Source organism: Sus scrofa, chromosome 16 (genome assembly GCF_054392235.1).
Source record: "Sus scrofa isolate SSC_HxYL_T2T_F1_AM1 chromosome 16, Sscrofa_HxYL_maternal_Yorkshire_Landrace_v2.0, whole genome shotgun sequence".
NCBI lineage: Eukaryota > Metazoa > Chordata > Mammalia > Artiodactyla > Suidae > Sus > Sus scrofa.
In genome coordinates this window covers 83,344,051-83,366,683 of record NC_139398.1, presented here as the reverse complement: position 1 = coordinate 83,366,683, position 22,633 = coordinate 83,344,051, and the positions used below count along the sequence as shown (strand labels likewise).

The 22,633-nt window shown below is 46.2% G+C and overlaps 1 protein-coding gene and 1 long non-coding RNA gene across 14 annotated transcripts in view; one reads left to right on the top strand and one right to left on the bottom strand.

Annotated features, from left to right (window-relative positions):
- Positions 1-22,633, top strand: part of LOC110257249 (uncharacterized) — an 830,883-nt gene that overhangs the window by 12,628 nt on the left and 795,622 nt on the right. For 4 of the 12 annotated variants that reach the window (XR_014831014.1, XR_014831013.1, XR_014831015.1 and 1 more), the window contains exon 3: positions 14,628-14,788. The exons of 3 other annotated variants lie outside the window; for them this stretch is intronic. This is a non-coding gene — a long non-coding RNA (uncharacterized LOC110257249). Of the gene's footprint in view, positions 1-4,608; positions 5,118-12,385; positions 14,789-16,133; positions 17,612-22,633 lie in introns of those variants that run through there. 5 more of the 12 variants (XR_014831009.1, XR_014831011.1, XR_014831010.1 and 2 more) reach the window with 5 other exon arrangements.
- Positions 1-22,633, bottom strand: part of GLRA1 (glycine receptor alpha 1) — an 88,866-nt gene that overhangs the window by 6,164 nt on the left and 60,069 nt on the right. For both annotated transcript variants that reach the window (XM_013984908.3, XM_013984909.3), the window contains exons 4-8: positions 17,090-17,313; positions 13,632-13,714; positions 12,337-12,474; positions 9,362-9,576; positions 1,321-1,467 (exon numbers count right to left, since the gene is read on the bottom strand). In XM_013984908.3, coding sequence (XP_013840362.1) covers positions 1,321-1,467; positions 9,362-9,576; positions 12,337-12,474; positions 13,632-13,714; positions 17,090-17,313 — 807 coding nt within the window. The remainder of the gene's footprint in view (positions 1-1,320; positions 1,468-9,361; positions 9,577-12,336; positions 12,475-13,631; positions 13,715-17,089; positions 17,314-22,633) is intronic.

The window sequence follows — 22,633 nt, the reverse complement described above, 5'->3', positions numbered from 1 at the left end:
ACAGCAGGTTACGGACCCTACTAGTATCCATGAAGATGTAGGTTCAATCCCTGGCCTCGCTTGGTGGGTTAAGAATATGGCGTTGCCTTGAACTATGGTGCAGGTTGTAAACATGGCTCAGATCCTGGCATTCCTGTGGTTGTGGTATAGGCTGGCGGTGGCAGCTCCAATTTGACCCTTTACCCCTAGCCTGGGAACTTCCATATGCTGCAGGTATAGCCCTAAAAAAAAAGAAAAAAAAAAAAAGATCTTTGCTGGCATAAACAGTGTCTTTATGCAAATTGGAAGAAAGATATCCGCTGTCCAGATGTATGAATGAACTGGGATCCCCTCCTCTGGCTGATACAGTCCATGTCAGGGCAGGACTTAGAGAAGATCACCTCCTTGGCTGGGAGCCCTTGTAGGTTACAACCTCATGACCAATGTAACAGCCTTGCACAAGTGTCTCCATCCAAGACCTACACCTTGACTAGGGTATCAGGGGAAGATGCCTCAGCTGAGAACTGGAAAATGCCAAGCAAAGTGCACTGGAGAGCCATCAAGGAGGAGAAAACACAATGCCTAAAGTCCTATGTGTATGTTTGAGGAACTATGAAAAAAGTCAGTGTGGATGGCGTTCAGAGAGCAAAGGAGAAAGTGAGTGAAGATGAGGCTGGAGAGAAAAGCAGGTTCTCTGATCTCTAGGAGAAAGGTCTCCTGGAGGCGTGGTTATGGACCAAGGAAGTTTGCATGCTCCCTAGTGGCATTCATGGGTTAGAACACAACCTCTGAGTTAATAGAGGCTGATGACTTTTCAGAGATAGTTTGCCAAATATTTCTTTATTCAACCCCTCATAAGGCGAGAGCATCCACTCTGGAGGGGACTCTTGCTGGATGCCTCCCCCCCAACCCCTTTTTATCCTCAGAGGTAGGAAACCAAGGTCTGGGAAGTGGACATGCTAAAATCTCATCTTCTGTAGTGCAGTTCCCTTCTGGAACCAAGCCCATTGAAATAATGCAGCCTACCCTTGCAGAAAACCCCAATGAAGATCTCTTAGCCTGCTATGCTTTGAGCTTATAGGTAGTTGTTACCTTGGCCCCATCAGTGTTTGCTCTGTTTTCAGATGTAACCTGATACTTTCTTTGGAGTTATTATGATTAGAAGAGTAACTCCTGCTGGACCCTATCGGGGCATTATTTATGGGAGGGAAAGCAAGGATTTCTAGGACTTGAGTCCCTATTTTGTGCTTGCTTTACTCACTGAGAAGGACGGTTCACTGAAACAAGTATCACAAAGCAAGGCTGCCTGGGACGCTTCTCTGCCACCGGCAGTGAGCCTACCTTGTGGTGTCTTCGCTTCCTCCTGAATCGGAGCAGCTCCTTGTGCTGCCGAGACACAAAGTTGACGGCGGCATACTCGAGCAGGGCTGAGAACACGAAGAGCAGGCACACAGCCATCCAAATGTCAATGGCTTTCACGTAGGACACCTGGAGTGGGAGCACAGGGAAGTGAGGAGAGAATATAGTGAAATACTAAGTATAGTGGGATGTTTTCTGCTCCTCATGAACCCCCCATCCCCCATTGCTGCCCCCTCTAAGCTGGGATATTAGGGAGGAAGGTGCAGAGGGAAAGAGAAGAAAAATATATCAAGAAGACTGGACAGAATGTTGGGGAAAAAAGAACGTGGTGCCTAGAAGAGTACTAAAGAGAGGAGGACAGTGTGGCTAGCATTATGGTTTACTGGAGCTGCATGTGGCATTTAGTCTAGAGGTGATAGGAACAGTGTCAGAAGCACATGGAGGATGTCAGTGAGAATGGCAGAGTAAGACCTTCAAAAATTTGCACTCCCCCCCCCGCCATGGGAGCAATGAAAACACTCAAAAATGTTTTTTTTTTTTGAGTGTGGAACCAACATTTCTCAGTGCCCTGTTGATTAACCAAAGGCTAACAATAATCTTGTGAACATTTAAGAACATGCAACTGGGTATCAGAAGAACAGCAACATTTGTGGCATTAAAAAGAACCCTCAGTTTTATTGAGATATAATTCACATACCATACACATTTTAAGTGTACAATTCAGCAGTTTTAGACATTCGCAGATATGTGCAACCGTCATCACAGTCCATTTAAGAAAGTTTTCATCACTCAAAAAAATAAACCTACTGCCTTTAGCTGTCATTCCCCTATTCCCCCATTTCTCTTCCTCTAGTCCTGAGCAACCTTTTATCTGCTTTCTGTATCTGTAGATTCTCCTGTTCTGGATATTTCACATGAATGGAATCAAATGATGTATATATTTTTTTATGACTGGTTTTCTTTAACTTAGCATAATGTTTTTAAGATTCATCCGTATTGTTGCATGTGTCAATATTTTATTTTTTATAGCTAAATAATATTCCACTGTGTGTATATCTCACATGTTGATCCATTCATCAGTTGGTGGACATTTGGGTTGTTTCTGCCTTTTGGCTGTGTTGAATAATGCTGCTATAAACACCAGTGTATAAGTTTTGTGTGGATATATTTTTTATTTCCTTTGGGGCTTTGTGGTGTTTTAGGTCATCCTCTTCCCATCTTCTCATCCCTAGCTCTGTGCTAGCTTTGAAAGCCAATAGCCTGCAAACACATTGAACATCAGCGTCCTGAGAGCCACTGGATGGGGCAGAACAGAGCAGGAGCTTCTTTAAAGCTGTGTTCTCAGAGAATTGTTATTTGACCTGCCTTGTGGTTTGCTGAAAGACCCTATTCAAAAGTCTGTCTTTATTCGACCTGACTTGGAGCTGGCCCAGTATGAACAGACTTTTCCTTGAGGGCATTTGTTGAAAACAGTCATTGGTGATGGTTGAATATGATGTCAGTCTCAGGCAATTGGTAATAGTTGAGGCAAACAATAAATTGATCAAAAATCTGAATGAGATGTCCATAAGGGGCTTTAGGAATCTATGATATATTCCTGGAAATCTCTGTGCATTCTTAGGCTTGTGTGCATGCCCAGGAAGGATCTGAGAAAGTTCTTAGCACTCACTTAGCACTGGCTAATCTTGATGCAATAAATAAACAAGAAGTAGGAGCTCCTCTTGTGGCTCAGCAGTAATAAACCCAACTAATATCCATGAGGAAGAGGGTTTGATCCCTGGCCTCACTCAGTGGGTTAAGTATCCAGCATTGCTGGGGCTGTGGTATAGAATGGCAGCTTCAGCTCTGGTTCAACCCCTAACCTGGGAACTTCCATATGCCACACACATGGCCTTAAAACAAACAAACAAACACACAAAAAACCAGGAAGTAAATGCCAAGGCAGAGTTTCAAACCGCTTGGCTGGGCATTGAAAAGGTGTCCTAATACACATATGGAGCCCCTAGGCAAAGGCTGGGAGATTTATAGGGTCCAGGCATTTAAGAAAATATCTAATTTTTAGCTAACTACTAGACTAACTGATTAGAGGCTTCAATGGCCCCACCCAACAAAGAACACACATATTAGTTCTGAAAAGTTGTTAAACAAACAACCAACAACAAATCCTGAAGAGAGAGGAGAATCTTTTGGAGATGGGGCCAATGGGAAGTAATTAGATCACAAGAGTGGAACCCTCATGAACTGGATTAGTGCCTTTCTAGGGAGAGGCTAGAAAGCTAGCCTCCTCTCTTTCTACCATGCAAGGAGATAAGAGTAAATCAGCACTTTGCAACTGGAAGAATATCCTCACCAGAACCAGACCACGCTGGTGTCCTGATCTCAGATTTCCAGCCTGAGAACCGTGAGAAATAAATTTCTGTTGTTTTCACGCCTCCTAGTCTATGAGACTTTGTTATAGAAGTATGGATTGACTATATCAGGCTCATGCATGGGGGGAAAAGTCAAAAGAAGCTGTGCCTGAGGAAGCCCAGATATTGGACTTAATAGACAAAGACTTTAAATCAGTTATATTTTTAATATGCTCAAAGAACTAAAAGTAACCTTGTTTAAAAAACTGAAGAAAAGTATGAGAACCAAGTGTCATCAAGCAGAGCATGAGAGAGAAATTATAAAAAAGAACCCAATAGAAATTCTGGAGTTAAAAAGTAAAATAACAACTGAAAATTTCACTAGACAAAAGGAAGAATCAGTGAACCTGAAGAAGTATCAGTAAACTTTATTGTGTCTGAGGAACAGGACCTCAGATGTGTGGGAAACCAACAAGTGTACTAACATGTTTAAAGGGTGTCTCTGAAGAAGAGAGAGAGAAAGGGGCAGAAAGAATATTTGAAGAAATGATGCCCCAAATTTCCCCAAATTTGATGAAAAACACTAATGTACACATCTAAGAAGATACACTCAAAGATAGCCACACACGTAGATACACCATAATCAAACTGTCAGAAGCCAAAGAAAACAAATCTTGAAAGCAGCAGAAGAGAAGCAATTCATCGTGTACAAGGTAGCTTCAATGAGATAAACAGCTGATTTCTCGTTAGAAACCATGGAATCTAGAAAACAGTGGGATAAAATTAAAGATGACCTAAATAAGTGGGAAAACATCCTGTGTCCATGGGTTGGAAGAATTAATATTGTTAAAATGACCGTACTGCCCAAATTCCTGCATAGACTCAATGCATTTTTAACCAAAATTCTTTTTTGTTGTTGCAGAAGTTGACAAGCTGATCTTAAGAGTTAAATTCGTGGAGTTCCTGTCGTGGCTCAGTGGTTAACGAATCTGACTAGGAACCACGAGGTTACAGGTTCAATCTCTGGCCTCTCTCAGTGGGATAAGGATCTGGCATTGCCGTAAGCTGTGTTCTAGGTCACAGACGCGACTTGGATCCAGCGTTGCTGTGGCCATGGTGTAGGCCGGCAGCTACAGCTCCGATTAGACCCCTAGCCTAGGAACCTCCATGTGCCGGGGGTGTGGCCTTGAAAAAGACAAAAAAAAAAAAAGGAAAAAAAAAGAGTTAAATTCATGTTCACATGGAAATACAAGAGTCTCAGCATAGCCAAAACAATCTTTAAAATGAACAAAACTGTAGGATTCACCATTCCCAAATTCAATACTTTACAAAGCTACAGTAATCAAGAGAGTGACACTGGAATAAAGATAAATATACAGATCAATGGAATAGAATTGAAAGTCCAGAAATAAACTCATACATCTATGGTCACTTGATTTTTGAGAAGAATGTAAATTTGATGGAGGGAAAGAAAAATCTTTTCAACAAATGGTGCTAGGATAACTGGATATACACATGCAAAAGAATGATATCCCTCCCTCATACCATATATAAAAATTAAAAAAATTGATCAAAATCCTAAAGTTAGACCTAAACTATAAAACTCAGAAAAAAATGTACATGTAAATCTTCATGATCTTGGATTAAGCATTAGTTTCTTAAGTATGACACCAGAAGCATGAGCAACAATGGAAAATATATCAGACTTCATAAAAATTCTAAACTTTTGTGTACAAAGGACATTATTAATCAAGTGAAAAGACAACCCATAGAATGGGAGAAAATATTTGCAAATCATATGTCTCATAAAAGTTTAAAATCCACAATACGCAAATAACTATTACTGTATAATAAAAAGAAAAATACCCCAATTAAAAAGGGGGCAAAAGACTTGAATAGATTCTCCAGAAAAGACAGAAATGGCTGATACACACATGAAAAGATGCTCAACAATATTAGTCAATAGGAAAATGCACATCAAAACTACAATGAATTACTGCTTCACATCTATTAAGATGTCTATAATTGAAAACAACAAGTGTTAGGATGTGGAGAAATTGGAACCCTGGAAGGATTATAAAATGGTGTAGCCACTTTAGAAATAGTTTGGCAGCTCCTTAAAGAGTTAAGCATATAAATAAATATGACCCAACAATTCCACCCTTAGGTACTATACCTATGAGAGTTGAAAACATATGTCCACAGAAACACTTGTACACAGATGTTCATAGCAACATTGTTTAAAATAGCTCCAAAGTGGAAATTATCCAAATGTTCATCAGCTGATGAACAGGCAAACAAAATGTGATAAAATGGAATATTATCCAGAAAAAGAAATCAACTACTGATACATTCTACAACTTGGATGAACCTCGAAAACCTTATGCTAAATGAAAGAAGGCTGTCATAAAAGTGCACATATCATACAATATATATAATAGTATGATTTCACTTATGTGAAACATCTAGAGTAGGCAAATTCATGGAGAAAGAAAGTATATTAGTGGTTGCCAGAAGCTGGTAGGAGGGGGATCTACAGAGTGACTGGATGAGTATGGGGGTTTCTTTTCAGGGTAAATGAAAGTGATCTGGAATTAGTGCTGAGGGTATACAACTTTGTGATTATATTAAGCGCCACAGAATTTTATGCTTTCAAAAAAGTGAAGGAGGAAGAATGTCGGGTTGAGTGTTATAGCAAATGGAGCCCACTATCAAGTCTAGTGCTAACAGTGAGTGGAGCAGAATGTTGAGTCTAGTGTAGGTTATAAGTGTAGGAGAATATGGCATCAACTATTAATAGGGAGTGGAACAGCCTGGTGAGCCTAACACAAGGAAGAGGAAGCAGAATATTATGCCTGCTGTCGTGAATGAACAGAGCAGAATGTTCTGTCAGTTGGTAATAGTAAACAGAATTTGGTTTCAAGCCTTTAAAATAAAAGTAGAAGAGTACAAACCCTACTTTTCATGCAAAGAGCAGACTGTTGAGGTTTGAGTTTTGTTGTGAGGGTGACTAGAGGACAGCAGTGTCTACTGTAGATGGCAAATGGTTAGGGAGTTAGGTCTTGTTTGAGGAGTTAACGGAGTAGTCAGTGTCACGAAAAACAAAAGAACAGTGGGGAGACTGTTCTAGATTAAAAGAGTAACTGTATGCAGTTACTCTTCCCTGTCTTCACTGAATCCTTGACTGGACCTCACCATGTCTACTGAAGATAGTTTTCGGGCAACAGGGAAAATTTAAAGATTCTTTGTTAGACGAAGTTATGGAATTATTTCTAATTTAATAATACTTATTATTCAGTTAATGTTAACTTTTCAGATGTGATGCTACTGTGATCTTTATTCCTTACTGAGAGGTGAATTGGCATGATGTCTGTAACCTACAAATGATTCGGCAAAAATTGCATTTACTTACCCATCAATAGAGATAAAGTAAACATGGCAAAATGGTAGCAACTAGAACTGAGGTGAAGGCTGTTAGGGTGTCCTTTTGTATGGTCTTTCAACTTTTCTGTATCAAAACAGAATGTTAAAAGTGGTAGTCACTGGAAATGGTGCAGAATGTTGCATTTAACACAAGGCTGACGGGAGCAGAGTGTGGTGTCTGGCATTAATAGTAGAGCAGAATGTTGTGTCTTGTGCTGGGTGAGTCATGCAGACTGTGGCTCCAAAGACAGTAGTAGGCTGGAATGCAGTGCTTAGCATAACAGGGGAGTAAAGCAGAAGGAGGCACTGAGCGCTCCGCGTGAACAGGCGGAGTGGTGTCCCTCAGTACCGGGGTGCGTGGAGGAGGATGTGGTGTCTGGCATTAATAGTGAATGAAGCAGAATATTCCATCCAGTGTTAAAAGTGGATTAAACAGAATGTGAGGTCAGGTGTTAACAGTGAAAGGAACAGGATGTCGCGTTTACTGTAAGGGCGACTAGAAGAGAATTAGTGTCTGGTGTGGGTATGAGCGCGGTAGGATGCTGTGTCTGGTGTCAGAAGGATGGAACAGAAGGTTGGGTCTAGCACGGTGTGAGGGGAGCAGGATGCGGATCTGGCACGAACAGTGTGTGAAGTATCCTGCTTGGTGTTAATAGCGAGTGGAGCACAATATGCACAAGAGCAAAGCACAGGAGAGTCTACTCAATAGTTGGTAGTAATCTATATGGAAAAAAAGAATGGATATATTTATATTATGATTGATTCACTTTGCTGTACACCTGAAGCTAATACAACGTTGTAAGTCAACTATACGCCAATAAAAATTTTTAAAGTTCACTTTGTAGCCCCGTAGTTAATGAACCCAACTAGGACCCATGAGCATGCAGGTTTGATCCCTGGTCTCACTCAGCGGGTTAAGGATCTGGTGTTGCTGTAGCTATGGTGTAGGCCAGCAGCTACAGGTTGGATTTGACCCCTAGCCTGAGAACTTTCATGTGCTGCGGGTACAGCCCTAAAAAGCCCCCCCAAAAAAAAAAAAATTTTTTTTTTTTTAAAAGTGAATAGTGAATGTAACAGAATGTGGTGTTTAATATTAGAAATGTAAGAATCAGGAGTTCCTGTCATGTCGCAGCAGAAACGAATCTGACCAGGAACCATGAGGTTGCAGATTCGATCCCTGGCTTCACTCAGTGGGTTAAGAATCCGGCGTTGCTGTGAGCTGTGGTGTAGGCTGGTGACCACAGCTCCGATTCACCCCCTAGCCTGGGAACCTCCATATGCCATGGATGTGGCCCTAAAAAGACAAAAAGACAAAAAAAAAAAAAAAAAAAAAAAAAAAAGGAAGGAAATGTTAGGATCAGATTGAGTTCTGTGCAGAAAAGGGTCAACATAGCAGGCATGAGGCTGCTGTCATATGAAGGACCTGCTTTCAAGGCTGGCCCTTGGTTAACATCTGAAACTTGGATTTTGGGGGTGTTCCCACTTTCCCTCATGGATTAGGGTGCCTCACTGAGCCTTGACTGCTTGTATAAACAATGTGGTTTATGCTGAACATCTGCTTTCCTCCTTGGAGTCTGGAATTTGGGGGAATGTTAGGCAGAGGGTACCTATGTGAGCAGCACCCACTTAAATGAATGAATCTTAAATGAATCTCAAAACAATTTCTCTCTGTGTCTCTGGGCAGAACCATTTCACACACGTGGCTGTCTTTTTGATGCTGGGGTAAGCGAAGGCTCTGCATGGTCCCTCATGGCATGGAAAGAGTGAGGAAGTTTGCATGTAGATCTCTCCAGACTCTGCCTGTGTCTTTTCCCCTTATCATCAAGCTGTGAATCCTTAACATATCACTGAAAGGAGTCTTAGCTCTAAGTACAACTCTCTGCCGAGTCTGAGTGCTATCATGTCTCTGAACATGGGCTGGTCTTGGAGACCCTCAACACAAAGTATCTACCGTTAATGGTGACAGGAGTGGGATATTGTACTCAGCATTAGTGTGAAGTGAGTGCAAGGGCAGGTGGAGCTGAGTGTTACTAGCAGATGAAGCAGAAGAAGGCAGCAAAAAAAAAGTGGTGTCTAGAACATAATGGTAAGCCTGGAGGGAAGGTGTGTTGGATTGGGTTGCTGGATCCTGCCCAGTATGGTAGGTAACGAAATAGGGACTAAGTCCTTGTGCTCCTCTTTTCTCAGTGAGGAAGGGATGTGTGTGTCCGCACCTGTCCCGGTGTTCTGCGCTCGTGGGCAGTGGGGCTTACCTTGGGCAGGGATGCTCGGGAGCCTGAGCTCTGGGTGGTCATGGTGAGCACGGTGGTGATACCCAGGCCCACGCGGGCTGGGGCGGCATCCATGTTGATCCAGAAGGAAATCCACGAGAGGATGACAATGAGCAGGCTGGGGATGTACATCTGGATCAGGTAGTAGCCCATCTGTCGCTCCAGGTGGAAGCGGGCCTCAATGCAGGTGAATTTGCCTGCAAGAAATTATGGGAACAAGGCTTTGAGGTCCGGGCAGCCTCGGCTGGAGTCCTGGTTCAGCCTCACACTAGCTGTGTCCTTATGCACGTCTTTGGATGTCTCTGTGTCTCAGATTCCTCATCTATGGTAAATTGGGGATGATGAGGAGGTGGAAGACGATGGTGAGGACAATACCAACCTCGTGATTACTGTGATGGTAAAATGAAATGATGCCGATAAAGAACTTAGCACAGGAGTTCCTGCCGTGGCTCAGCAGAAACAAATCTGACTAGGAACCCTGAGGTTGCAGGTTCCATCCCTGGCCTCGCTCAGTGGGTTAAAGATCTGGCACTGCCGTGAGCTGTGGTGTAGGTCGCAGACACGGCTCAGATCCTGCGTTGCTGTGGCTGTGGTGTAGGCCAGCAGCTGTAGCTCTGATTTGACCCCTAGCCTGGGAACCTCCGTATGCCACAGGTGTGGCCCTAAAAAGCAAAAAAAAAAAAAAAAAAAAAAAACCAAAAAAAACAAAAAAACCCACAAAACAAACAAACAAACCAAAAAAAAAACCCACCAAAAAAAAAACAAAAAAATAAACCCCCAAAAAACAAACCCCCCAAAAAAACCTTAGCACAGTCCTCACAAATCATTAAAGCTCAGAATGTCAGTTGCCATCATCCTCATCACTCTTTTGTTGCTAACAGTGGACCAAAGGGGATCATTCTCTATCCTTCTGCCAGAACAAGAACAAATGTGACTTGTTCTTAGTACTTTCTCTTGTAAAGCCTTTCATTCCCTCCATCTCTCTCCATTACAAGAAAGTCCCCATTACCTGCAGGGAAAAATTCAGTCTTTAGTCCACCCTTCCCAGCTCTCGCCTGTTTCCACCCTATTTCTCTTCTTGTTCACCCTCCTTATGACCCCTGACACTCCATCCCTTGCCTCGAGCATCCTCTACACTGTCACACTTCTGAGCTTTCGAGCCTGCTAATCCCTCTACCTGGAATGCCCTTCTCCCTCCCCAGAACCAGCCAATCCTCCCTCTCCTCCAGGGCAGTTTATTTCTATTTTAATTTTATGTTTTTTAGGGCCACCCATGTGGCATACAGAGGTTCCCAAGCTAGGGGTTGAATGGGAGCTGCATCTGCCAGCCTCTGCCTCAGTCAGGGCAACCCAGGGTCTGAGCCTCATCTGCGACCTACACCACAGCTCATGGCAACATTGGATGCTTAACCTTCCGAGCGAGGTCGAACCCACATCCTCACGGATACTAGTTGGGTTCGTCAACTGCTGAGCCACAGGGGGGCCTCCCTGCTCCAGGGCAGTTTAAGGTGAAGAGTCTTCCCCAGGAGGAACCCCTCTTTTTTCCCCCTGTGTCCCTCGGGCTCTGTTCACACGATCTTCAGAGCCTTTGAGGCGTAGTACATTGGGTAGGTAGCAATTCGATGTCTCTCTTCCCTGGACCAGACTGTGGGCAGCTTGTTCCCTCCTGATCTGCATGTTCCTGGAACTGGGCTGGGCGTCCTCTGGTGGGGTCTCCAGTCCACCGACATACAGTTACGAGGGGATTTCTACGGCTGCCTGGATCGTGCACGTTCCACGGGGCAGGGCCTTGCCAGTCTTTTCTCTTGAGATGAGAAAACGCGACGTGAACGGCAAAGGGCTGTGGTCTGTGAGCGTCAGTTGTGATGGTCTGACTCACGGGGACTCACTGCCGTTGCGAGTGGAGGAGGCCCTCAGTATCCTCAGGTGGGGAGGGCTGCCTCTGGTCTGGAGCATCTGGGGATTTGGGTACCCACAGTGGGTCCTGGAACCAATTTCCCTGGGACACTGAGGGACAACCAGACTCTTCTCTCTCTGAGTCTCAGCTTGCCCAGGGCTGAAGAGAGGATTTTTGGAGGTTCTGAGACATCTCTGAGGTTCCCCGAAAGGGGCAGCTGTCTTAATCCTAAACAGACAAGCCCTCAGGCTGCCTGCCCTTTTTCTGGGCCTTCTGTTTGCATCAGAACCCACAGTGCTTTCTCAACTCCTCTCCTCACTCATCACCTCCTCTCCTCGGCCTCTCACAGCCCCTTGTTTACCTCCTCTCCACTCAGCTGCCTTCGGACAGCAGCCCCCTGCCCAGCCCTCCAGCCAGCAGACAAGCCGACTGCCTGTGGTCTACTGTGTTCCTGAGCTCCTTCCCAGCTTGAAGCAGGGCGGGCAAAGCCGGTCCTGATCTGGCCCCAGTTCATTTCTGTGTTCAGTCTTCCAGCAAAGGCTGGACATGGGTCGGGGGGGGAGAGCTGAGCTCAGGAGTGGTTTCTTCCCCTGCCCCCTGGTCCCCCACGTTCTAGGGAACCCTTTCCAACTTCACTGTTTGCTCATCCTCGGTGCCACCTGCAGCTCCCTCCTGGGGTCTAACGTGAGCATCCTCTGTGCTTTTGCCCTCTCAGAAATGCCAGGCTCTCTGACGGAGGTCCTCCCACCAGCAGCTCTTCCTGCTGCCTGTGAAACAGGTCCATTCTGAGCTGGGCCTACTGCTGCCTGGCAAAAAGGCTATCTCCCACTTCCTGTGTGACCCCAGCTTCAGTTACTTGCCCCAGGACTCACAGGAAGGGAGTGTGGGAGCCACCTTTTGGTTTCAGGGGATAGTCTCTTACCCGCTAGGTAACAGATATGGAGCTCAGTCCACCGTCCACTGAATCGATGCTTGAATGAATGTCTGCAATGACCTCTGACCCGGGCTGGGGCTGGTGGTGCGGAGGTGGGATCTGAGGAGGCTGGCCCCTCGCACCTACCTGTGTTGTAATGCTTGGTGCAGTATCTCAAGTCCTTCTCCTCCTTCAGGATAAACTGGGGCAGAGTGAGGCCATCTGCCACCTGCACAGCCCCCTGCTCCTGCCACTCAAAGATGAGATCATTCATGGTGTATCCAACTGGAATGGGATCAGAAGAAGGAGCAGTCACCACCCAGAAGCACTTACTGGAAGCATGTCGGGGTGCTTCGGGGTAGAGGCAGAGAGGCGTCAGATCCTCAGTGGAACTCATGCGACTATGTTGACTTTGCCCCCACAAAGGAAATTAAATCCGGTTTAATTCTATACGTTGACCCCACAGCCCTTCTCCCAGCATCCTACCCTAGCTTGTCCTCCTGCCTCCACCCCTCGCCCCCATGGTCGCATTCGGCGACCTCTGCTGTTTCTGCCTGTGACTAATCCTTGAAAGCTCCTTCTGGTGTTCACAGCAGAATTTCCTCTGGGGAATGACTCTATGGTACATGTTACAGAGGAGCTCTTAGTAGGGGATCGAGGTGTGAGGTGGTGATGCAGCTAGGCCAAGCAGACCCTCTGCCCCAAGACTTTGGCTCTCGAGTAAAATGGCAAAGGGTCCAGAGTTGGCTGGTGCTGATACCCTTCAGAGGTGGTGCTCCAAGGGGAGGGTCCATTAGTTCTGTTGCCTGAAGGCTCTACCCTGATTCCTGTACTTTAGCTTCTTCAAGTCCATGCGGAATCTCTATTCCACTTAACTCCAGTGTTTAAATTGGCCAGATTGGTTTTTCTGTTTGCCATTCAAAGAAGTGAGCTATCCTGTTAAAATCCTGGTTCACCTCTGATCTCCATCAAGCCTTCTCCAAACCCTCTCTCCTTCCCAATCAGAAGGAAGTGCTCTATCCATCTTGAGGCCACAGCACTTTATACTTCTGGCCACATACTTACTACCCACTACCCTGGGTTAGAATTATTTGTGCAGACAGCCGTCTCTCCCCTGCCGGAGTGAGCCTGCCTGTGAATCACGGACCATGACTTAATCAAGCTAGTGCTCCTCCGTCCCTGGAGAGCATGTTTGCAAGGAACAGGGAACAGTCCCTCTTTGGAGAATGCTGCTGGCTCCAAAGCTAGACTTGAGTCTGACACTGTAAGGGCAGTTCTGTATCTACTGCATTTTCTAGGAGCAAAGTCCCCATCTGGTATTTTGGGCCATTACAGTAATCCCCTAAGGTCCAGTGATTATGAGCAGCCGTGTGGGAATTTCTGCTGGGCCCCCAGGGAAAGGGGAGTCTGGTTCTCTTAGAGGCCTCATGCAAGGGACTCACAGCTTTCCAGTTGCATAATGCACGTCTGGACGTCCATGGGGAAATTCTTCAAGTCCATGGGGCAAGCCAGCGTCAGGGTGATCCTGGGGAGAGAAAGGAGTTGAACGATGCTGGACCCACAGACCAGGGAAGCTTTGCCTCTCCTCTGGTTACTGCTGGAAAGTCAGCTCTCTAGGAGAAGCCAAGGAGGTCAGGCAACTAAGTGTTTGGAATATATTTCTGCAGCAGAGAGAGAAAATATGTTGCCTAAAGTCAGAGTCAGCGGAATTTCTGAGCTTCTTTGGTGTCTGTCTGGCTTCTAGAGGTCTGCCTTTAGCAAGTTGCTGGAGGGCTGGAGGGCTGGAGGGCTGAAGGCCAAGGGCTGTCCCCATCCTCCTCTGCTGCAGACCTTTCAGGTACTGGCAGAGCCTGGATTTTACACTGAGCAGCATCAGGCCTCAGGCATCCCCCGCTGCACCTGCAGCAGGTGCAGCAAGCGGGTCTTGGCTGTCTCCCTTTGCACACTGGGCTCATCAAAAGTTATTTCCAAGAGGCCCCCTGCCTTCAGGTGTCCAAACACAGCTGACTCACATCTGTGGGCCCCTGCTGGGGTCAGCTGGGAAATAGAGGGTGCCCCAGGCTTCTGGGCTAGCTGTTTATTTTAGGTTCTTCAACCCTTGCAGCAGCTGCAGCCTCAGAACCTTAACAAGGTCAAGGGGAGTCCCCATAACAGAATCCAAGGTCCGCAGCTCAGCTGGCATTCAGAGCTTCAGCTTGAAAGGCTTGGCCAACATCTGAGCACCTGCTGCAGGGAATGGAGAAGAAAGGCTCTCAGGGGCCAAAGAGACTTAGATGGTCAGGTCACTTACCCCATTTGACGGGTGAGGAAACTGGGGTGCAGAGAAGGCTACATAGGGATGCACGTCAGGTCATACAGCGAGGGGATGTCCCAGCCAGGGTTCAAAACCACGTCTCTTGGCCTTTGGATTTTGAGCTCATGGGTTTGCTTCTTTCTAGGACTGCTATCTTGAAAAGCCAACCCCCATGCCGGAAGATGCCTCACTGGTGACCCTATGGGGCTTCGCTGCTGGCACCTTGGGTACATGTGAAGGGCCCTGCTCTTACTTCCCCCTCCAACTCTTACCCACAGCTCTGCATGTGGGTCCTTTAAGCACAAGGTAGGAGCCAGGGAGGGAAAGGGAAGGGGGAGGGAGGGGGAGACGATCAAAAAGAGGGAGTGGGGGAAGGAGGGGAAGAGAAGGGAAGGTGAAAGCAGTTGAATTTCTGAAGATAAAAGCTCCAAAGTGGGGCAGCTGTCACACTGGGTTAATTTCCTGAATTTGAATGACCTTGGAACATCACTTTCTGCTGATTTGTCCTTCTGTCATGCTGCACTGGGGCTTAGCTTCCTGGAGATATGAAACTAGCCTGGCTATAGCAAAATCCAAGCCATCCTGAGCCCAGCACTCTTCCAGTCTGGATGTGCACTGGGGAGTGGGTGGGCAGAGCAAAGCCTTGCTGGCCTCCTAGTCTGTCCCTCCGTGGTGCCTCCTCTTCCTGCTGAAGCCCCTGAGTCCCCTCCGCCACCCTCTCTGCTCCCCAGAGAGACTCTGAGTCCGGTCACATGTGGGGATCAGGACCTGTGCGGCGTCTCCTATGGGCCTGGACACTTAAAGCTCATCTCCTAATGAAAACAAAATGATCTATTCCCTTGAGGAACTGGAGGGGGAGGGGGAGTCTTTTAGGATCAGTGTCCCTGTTAAGCTCTTTGAGATAAAAACATATTCATTCATTCATCAAACATTTGAATGCCTATTAAGTGCTCGGCACTGTCTGTCTAGGCTCTGAATGGGCACTGCCTCCACACCGACAGATTAGAATCTAGGTTTTGCTACTAAGTAGCTGGGGGAACTTTGGCAGGTTGTCCAGTCTGCAAAATGGGTGTATTAAAACCTGCTTCGTAGGGTGATTAGGAGGATTAGACGTAATACACGTGAAGTCCTGAGCCTAGTAGGTGAAGTCTCAGTGAATGGTGCATAGCAAGAATATAACATGGACATTTTCTCCGTGGCTTGGGGAGGAGATTGGGATTAGGTGGGGGTGGGGTGGGATGTGTGGTAGGAAACTCTGAAAGCCACCCCTGACTAGTGTCTGCAGGATACCCCGTAATTGAGGTAAGGTATCCATTGTCCTAGACGCCATGCAAGGTGCAGGGGAGAGACAGGTTTTCCAGAAGGGGATGGAGCACCCCTGGTTCATGCATGTGAGCGGTACCGTCCACCTGGCAGGCCACGTATGTTAGTGTTACTCTGATTTTTCAGACTTTGTGCCTCTGCTCTTGCTATTTTAAAATTTTAATTAAATTTTTAAATTTTTAAATTTTGTGACTGCACTCATGGTGGATGGAAGTTTCTGGGCCAGTGATTGAATTTGAGCTGCAGCTGTGACCTGAGCCGCAGCTGTAGCAATAATGGATTATATGTATATACATATATATATATATATATGTATTTTTCTTTTTAGGCCACCTCCATGGCATGTGAAAAACCCCAGGCTAGGGGTCCAATCGGAGCTGACAGCCTACGCCACAGCCAAGCAACATGGGATCCAAGCTGTCTCTGTGATCTACACCACAGCTCACAGCAATGTCGGATCCTTAACCTACTGAGCGAGGCCAGGAATCAAACCTGCATCCTCATGAATGCTAGTCCACGCCGGGAACTCCAGAATGCCGGATCTTTTAACCCACTGCAGCAGGTGAGGATCGAACCCGCACCTCTGCAGTGACCCAAGCTGCTACAGTTGGATTCTTAACCTGCTGCGCTATGGCAGGAAACTCCAGTTTTTATTTATTCATTTATTTAGCTCCTGTTACTTAAAAAAAAAATATGATAAAGGAGCTGCCTGTGGCTCAGTAGGTTAAGGATCTGGTATTGTCAGAGCTGTGGTGTAGGTTCAATTCCCAGCCTGGGATCTTACACTGGATGTTGCAGGTGTGGCCAAAAAATAAAAATAAAAAAACTATTCAAAAATTATGGTAAGAGCATTTAACATGAGATGCACCCTCTTAAATGTTTAAGTGTCCAGTACAGTATTCCTGACTCTAGACACAGGGTTGGACAGCAACTTCTGGAACATATTCATCCTGAAAAATAGAAGGCTCCTGGAGTAAGCATTGTGTTTGAATACTCTTTTTCCATCTTATGTTATTGAAATGCTGGGTAAGCTTGGGGGCCCAGCTTTAACCCTCCCTCTCCCGGATGCTTCCTTGGTCTCCCTGGTGATAATGAGCCACTCACTTCTAGGAGTTCCCGTGGTATTTTATTCTGACTTGCTGAGTGCAGCTGCAGAGCTGGCTCTGCCTGTCCTGCAAAGGTGCTGGCTTGTCAGGGCCCATTCCCCTCTGTTTGGCATCCTCTTAGTCTGCTTCCGGTAGGGCATGTCCTGAGGATGGAGGGGGGAGCCCGTTGGGAACTCACCTGATGCTGTAGAGGACATTCCCATTCCGGGAGATCCGCAGCAGTTTGTTGTCCGTGGTGATCTCGTGGAAGTGGGCCCCCTTCTCATTGGCAAAGAACAGGTCAGGTTTCCAGATGGAATCCAGCATGGATGGGTCCAGGTCCAGAGAGTCATCTGGGTATTCGTTGTAGGCCAGCCGGGGGTCGTTCCACTGCTGCCTCAGAAAGATGTTGACCCTATAATCCTGCATCCAGGAGAGAAGGAGGTGGACTCAGAGCCAGGCCCTGGGATGTTGCATTTTGGAGGTCCCAGGTTCTTTCTGTTAGTGCTCCTCAGAGCTTCTTCTGGAAGATGTTTTCCGGGTGTGGTTGCATCTTAGTGGGGGTGAGACGTGAAGTCTGGTGCCTCAGGCAAACACCAGCATTGTTTTAATTATCCCTGGAAATCCTCTAAATGCCCTATTAAGTCATATTCAACTCTGAGCTGAGATTATTTAAATGTCATTCTTTCTTTTGAAAAATTAAAGAAATTAAGTTCAAGCTGATGTAACAAACACCTGTTTTCATCTTGTTAACATGTTGGTCATATTTGCTTCATTTTTTTTTTTTTTGGATAAGAGAAATAATTACAGATAAAGCTGAAGTCCCCCTTTTATTATCAACCCCATAAGTAATTCTCACACCCACTAAGATTTGAGAGTCACTATTTTAGACAGATTGGAGGAACAAAAGGAAAGGCTAAAAGTCGATGCCTGAGTATTCAGACGATTTTGCTTCATTCCCGAGCAGTGAAGGAAGGTTGGGTGAAGGATTATATGGTGATGTGCTCGTCCTAGGTGTTACCACTCTGTTTCAATACCAGCCTTCCCTAACCTTGTATATGGTGTGCTGATTTCGTTTGTTCGAGAGGACTAATAGATGCCACGGAGTCACCACTTACTGGTCCTAAACTCAGCACTAAGTTAAACGCTCTCCAGTGGCACTGCAGTGTAGTTACTCTACTGAAAAAGAGTTATCCTCAAACTAAGCAAGGAAATATTTGATTAGACCAAGTGTAATGGATTGCTCTATGGTAGGACTTTTCAGAGACCTTAAAATGCTAATCAGCCGTGTACATCTCCAAGAGAGAAATGGAATATGCAATTCTCCTTGGTTTATTTTGGCCATAGATTTCTTTTGTGTGTGTGTGTGTGTGTGTGTGTGTGTGTGTGTGTGCATGATGCTTGGCTTGCACAGAATATAGGTTAGGAATTGCTGTCCTGGTCAAAACTTCCCCTTCCTCACCTGTTTTTTCCCCACCTGTTTTTTTCCCATATGGGGAAAATGAAATACAGGGAGAATTGAGACTGGCCCAGTGTCTTTCTGACAAGGCAGAGCAGAGCTGATTTGGGGAACCTAGGTGTCTTGGCTCCTAGCTAAGGATCTGTTCATCTCGGGCTAGAGGACCTTAAAGAATCCATTTAGTTCTCGTTCACAACCTGAGAAGCAATCTGTGGTATGGGTAGGTCGCCATGGCAGGACACTGGGTAGTGAAGTTAAGAAATATTTCCTTTAAGAGGGGAGTTTGTCGTGGCGCAGTGGTTAACGAATCCGACTAGGAACCATGAGGTTGCGGGTTTGGTCCCTGCCCTTGCTCAGTGGGTTAAGGATCTGGCGTTGCCGTGAGCTGTGGTGTAGGTTGCAGACGTGGCTCGGATCCTGTGTTGCTGTGGCTCTGGTGTAGGCCAGTGGCTACAGCTCCGATTAGACCCCTAGCCTGGGAACCTCCACATGCCGCGGGAGTGGCCCGAGAAATGGCAAAAAGACCAAAAGAAAAAAAAAAAAAAAGAAATATTTCCTTTAAGAAAAGTTTTGAATTTTGTTAGAAAGGCATTGTAATCTTGGGAACCATGAATATTCAATTGCCTGTGGAACTGGAAGTATATTTTTGTTTTCCTGTCAAGAAGGGTACAGCTCTCTGTGTTGGATTGCCAGGAGGGTTTATATTTCCCTAAAAGATTAATAACCTCAGTTCAAGTCCAGCTTTAAATGCTCTCCTTCAAGGAATAATCTCCACTCATAAGCACCTGCTGCTTCCCTCTCTCTGAAGATGCATGATAAATGAGGCTGTACTGTATTTTCTTTTGAGGTGCTGTTTCAATATCCTCATCACTCTTGCTCTGTCATCAGTAGGCACAAACTAAAACAAACAACCCTTCTTCCCACCCTACTCTCACCCCTGCCAGTGCCTCCCAAGGTGCATGCCTCATTTTGTTTGCCTTCAGAAATATCAATAGCTTCATAAAATGTTCCCAGGTATTTTACAGGATTGTTCTATAATTTAATTGAAGCCTCTCCCACCAGTCCCATTGAAAGTGACATTTGGGCTCATAATTTCATGTCTTATAAGTCCTGGAGTGGAGGAAAAACTTCAGACCAGACTGAATGTTAATTCTTTTGTGTGTGTGTGTGTGTGTCTTTTTGCCATTTCTTGGGCCTCTCCCACGGCACATGGAGGTTCCCAGGCTAGGGGTTGAATTGGAGCCATAGCTGCCGGCCTACGCCAGAGCCACAGCAACGCGGGATCCGAGCCGCATCTGAAACCTACACCATAGCTCACGGCAACGCCGGATCCTTAACCCACTGAGCAAGGTCAGGGATCAAACCCGCAACCTCATGGTTCCTAGTCGGATTTGTTAACCACTGTGCCACGATAGGAACTCCTGAAGACTGGATGTTAATTCTTTGTTTTTCCTGCTGATGGTCATGGATGGCTCCCAGTCTGTCCCCATGTGAATGAAGTGTGTGTGTGTGTGTGAGAGAGAGAGAGGGAGAGAGAGAGGCCGATGGTGGTTTGAGACACTGGGCAAGTCATGTCAGAGTAAACAGATGATGAATTGCTGGGTAGAAAAAGCCTTCAGTCCCCAAACCCCAGCTGCACTTTTTGATGTTCTTGCCAGTAACATGTCAAGCCTGTTTATGTAGCTGTAGGGAAGAAAAGAAAATGGCATTTCTTAAAATGGCCTGTTAGGCACCAGGCACTGTTCTAGATACTGTCACATGTATTTAATCCTCACAAAACCTCTGTAAGCTAGACGTGCAGATTCTCAGAGTGAGGTTAAGGACATGGAGGTTTGCAAAGGGTGAGAACCTTGTCCAAGGCCTAGAGCTAGGGAGTGGCAGAACAGGAATCTGAATCCACATCAGCCCAACCTTCTAGGGAGCATTTCTGGGTCGCGTACCCGCCTAAGGGTGGCCGTCCTCTTCTCTCGGCTTCACCGCTGCCCAGCTGAAGCCTTGACATCTCTAGGCTTCCCTGATTTCTTCTCTTTCTGATCTCTTAGCAAGACAGAAGCACCTGAAACAGTTACTTCAGCACATCTGCTCTCTGTGGGTTTTAGCTCCTCGACTTGGGCAACAATTTGCAAGGGTAAACCTGACCTTATAGTTCTCTTGATGCATCCTGCTCCCCACCCAGTCCATGCACCTATGAGCTACCCTGTACCCAGGAGGAGAAGGAGGAGGAAGAGGAGGAATAGTCAGACAAAGTTAGAGTAGGAAGAGCCTTCCCTGTTTTATAGCTGGAGAGACTGTGACTCAGAGAGGGAAAGCATTTCCTAAGGTCACAGAGCAATTCAGAAAAGACCTGGGATAGGAATCTGGTTTTACTTCTCCAGGTCCCACTGTTAAAAGAAGGAGTTAGGCTAGTTGGTCTCTAAGAACCCTTCCAAATCTAATGGGTAATCGTTATTAGTTTTATTTTTTCCAGTGATATTTAACTGAGCGTTTGCGTGCCAGGCATTGCTCTAGGCACCAGGGCATTTGCTGAGGAAAGGAAAGACATGTTTACACCATCACAGAGCCTACAGAGTAGTGCTTACACCACACGGAGATAAGGGCTTTGCTGGGGATAAAGTACAGGGAGCTAGGGAGATACCAGAGTCAGGCTCCCCATCTAGACTCGGGGTGTGGAGTCAGGGAAGGTGCCGGGAAGATGTGCTATTTAAGGTGAGACCAAATGTGGCAGAGCCAGAGAGGAAAGTTCCATGGGCAGTTGGAACTGCACTTGTGAAGGGCGGGGGCATGGCACCGTGGAAAGAATAGCAAGTAAACGCATAGAGTGGGAGCAGGAGGAGGCACACAGCGCCTTGCAAGCTGTGCTGGGGAGTGTGGACATCACCGCAGGGTTAACTGGAGTCTTCAAAGAAGTTTAAGCAGGGAAGGGCTTTATTACATTTGCAGTTATCACTGATACTTAAAGCAGTTTTTCTTTTTACAGTAATAATGTATGTTGATTGTTAAAAAAAAAAGAAAAGAAAAGAAAAAGAAACATGCATCAACTAAAAGAAGAAAAGCAAAATAAAACCTGTAGGGTCTTGTTGTGAAATGACTCATGAAAAGTGAGGGTGAGAGACGCGGAGACTGTACCTCATGTCCTCAGGCAGCTGGACTCCTCCCAGTGCCTGCTCCTGCTCTCAGGAGCCGCTACCCAAACAAGCCTCCCCATCGACTTTCTCCTCCCTCGTTGGTAAACAGCAGTGGGAAATGCCGTTCGGAAGGGATCAAAGTAATTGGTGTAATAGCTGAAAGCTCAATGCTGTTTTACTTACTTAGCCCTTTAGTTGAGTTGGCTGGTATTTGACAGGCTGGGGGTCCATGTTCAGGTTCAGGGGCTGGGGGAGCAATATTTGAGTTCTCCACCCGAGAACCTCAGACCCCACCTCCAGGAGTTGGTTTCCAGGTCTCAGACTCTCATGGGTGGCCCATTTAAGTCTGGAGAAGGAGGGAGGGATTGCTGGAGCTCTGGCTCAATGGGCTTTAGCCCCAACCCTCCAGTCTTGCCTCTGAGATTCCATTATGGCCTGATTTCTGGAAACTGGGCAGCTCCCATGCTTGTAAAACCAAGATAGGGCATTGACTCATTCATTTGTTCATTCTGTCATTAAATAGACATTTATTGAAGGCTTCCTGCGTGTGCCATCCCCTACCCCATCCCCATTATGTCTAATTTCAGACTCTAATCTCCCCCAGCAAACTCCTCTAAACTCAGTACTGTGGTGAGATAGGAAGCGTGAGGTGTTTTCGTAGGAAAGAGCTAAGAGCCTGGCGGGTGCGTGGGTGGGAAGAGGATGTGGGGGGCAAGGTGTGTGCCTTTTGCAGTTGGAACCAAGAGACATCACCCAAGAGGAGGACAAAGAACCGGATTCTTATACCTTCCAAAATCTCAGTCTTCCAGTTCTGAAAGGGCTGTCTCTTCTCTAGAATTGATTCAACTCTAGAAATTCATTTTTTTTTTCTTTTTAGGGCTGCACCTGCAGCATATGGACGTTCCCAGGCTAGAGGTTGAATCGGAGCTGCCGCTGCCAGCCTGCACCACAGCCATAGCAATGCCAGATCTGAGCCATGTCTGTGACCTATACCACAGCTCATAGCAATGCTGGATTGTTTAATCCACTGAGTGAGGTCAGGGAGTGAACCTGCATCCTCATGGATGCTAGTTGGGTTCCTAACCCACTGAGCCACAATGGGAACTGCCAACTGTATAAACTGTTATGAGGCCCACTGGGAGGACAGCGAGGGCAGAGG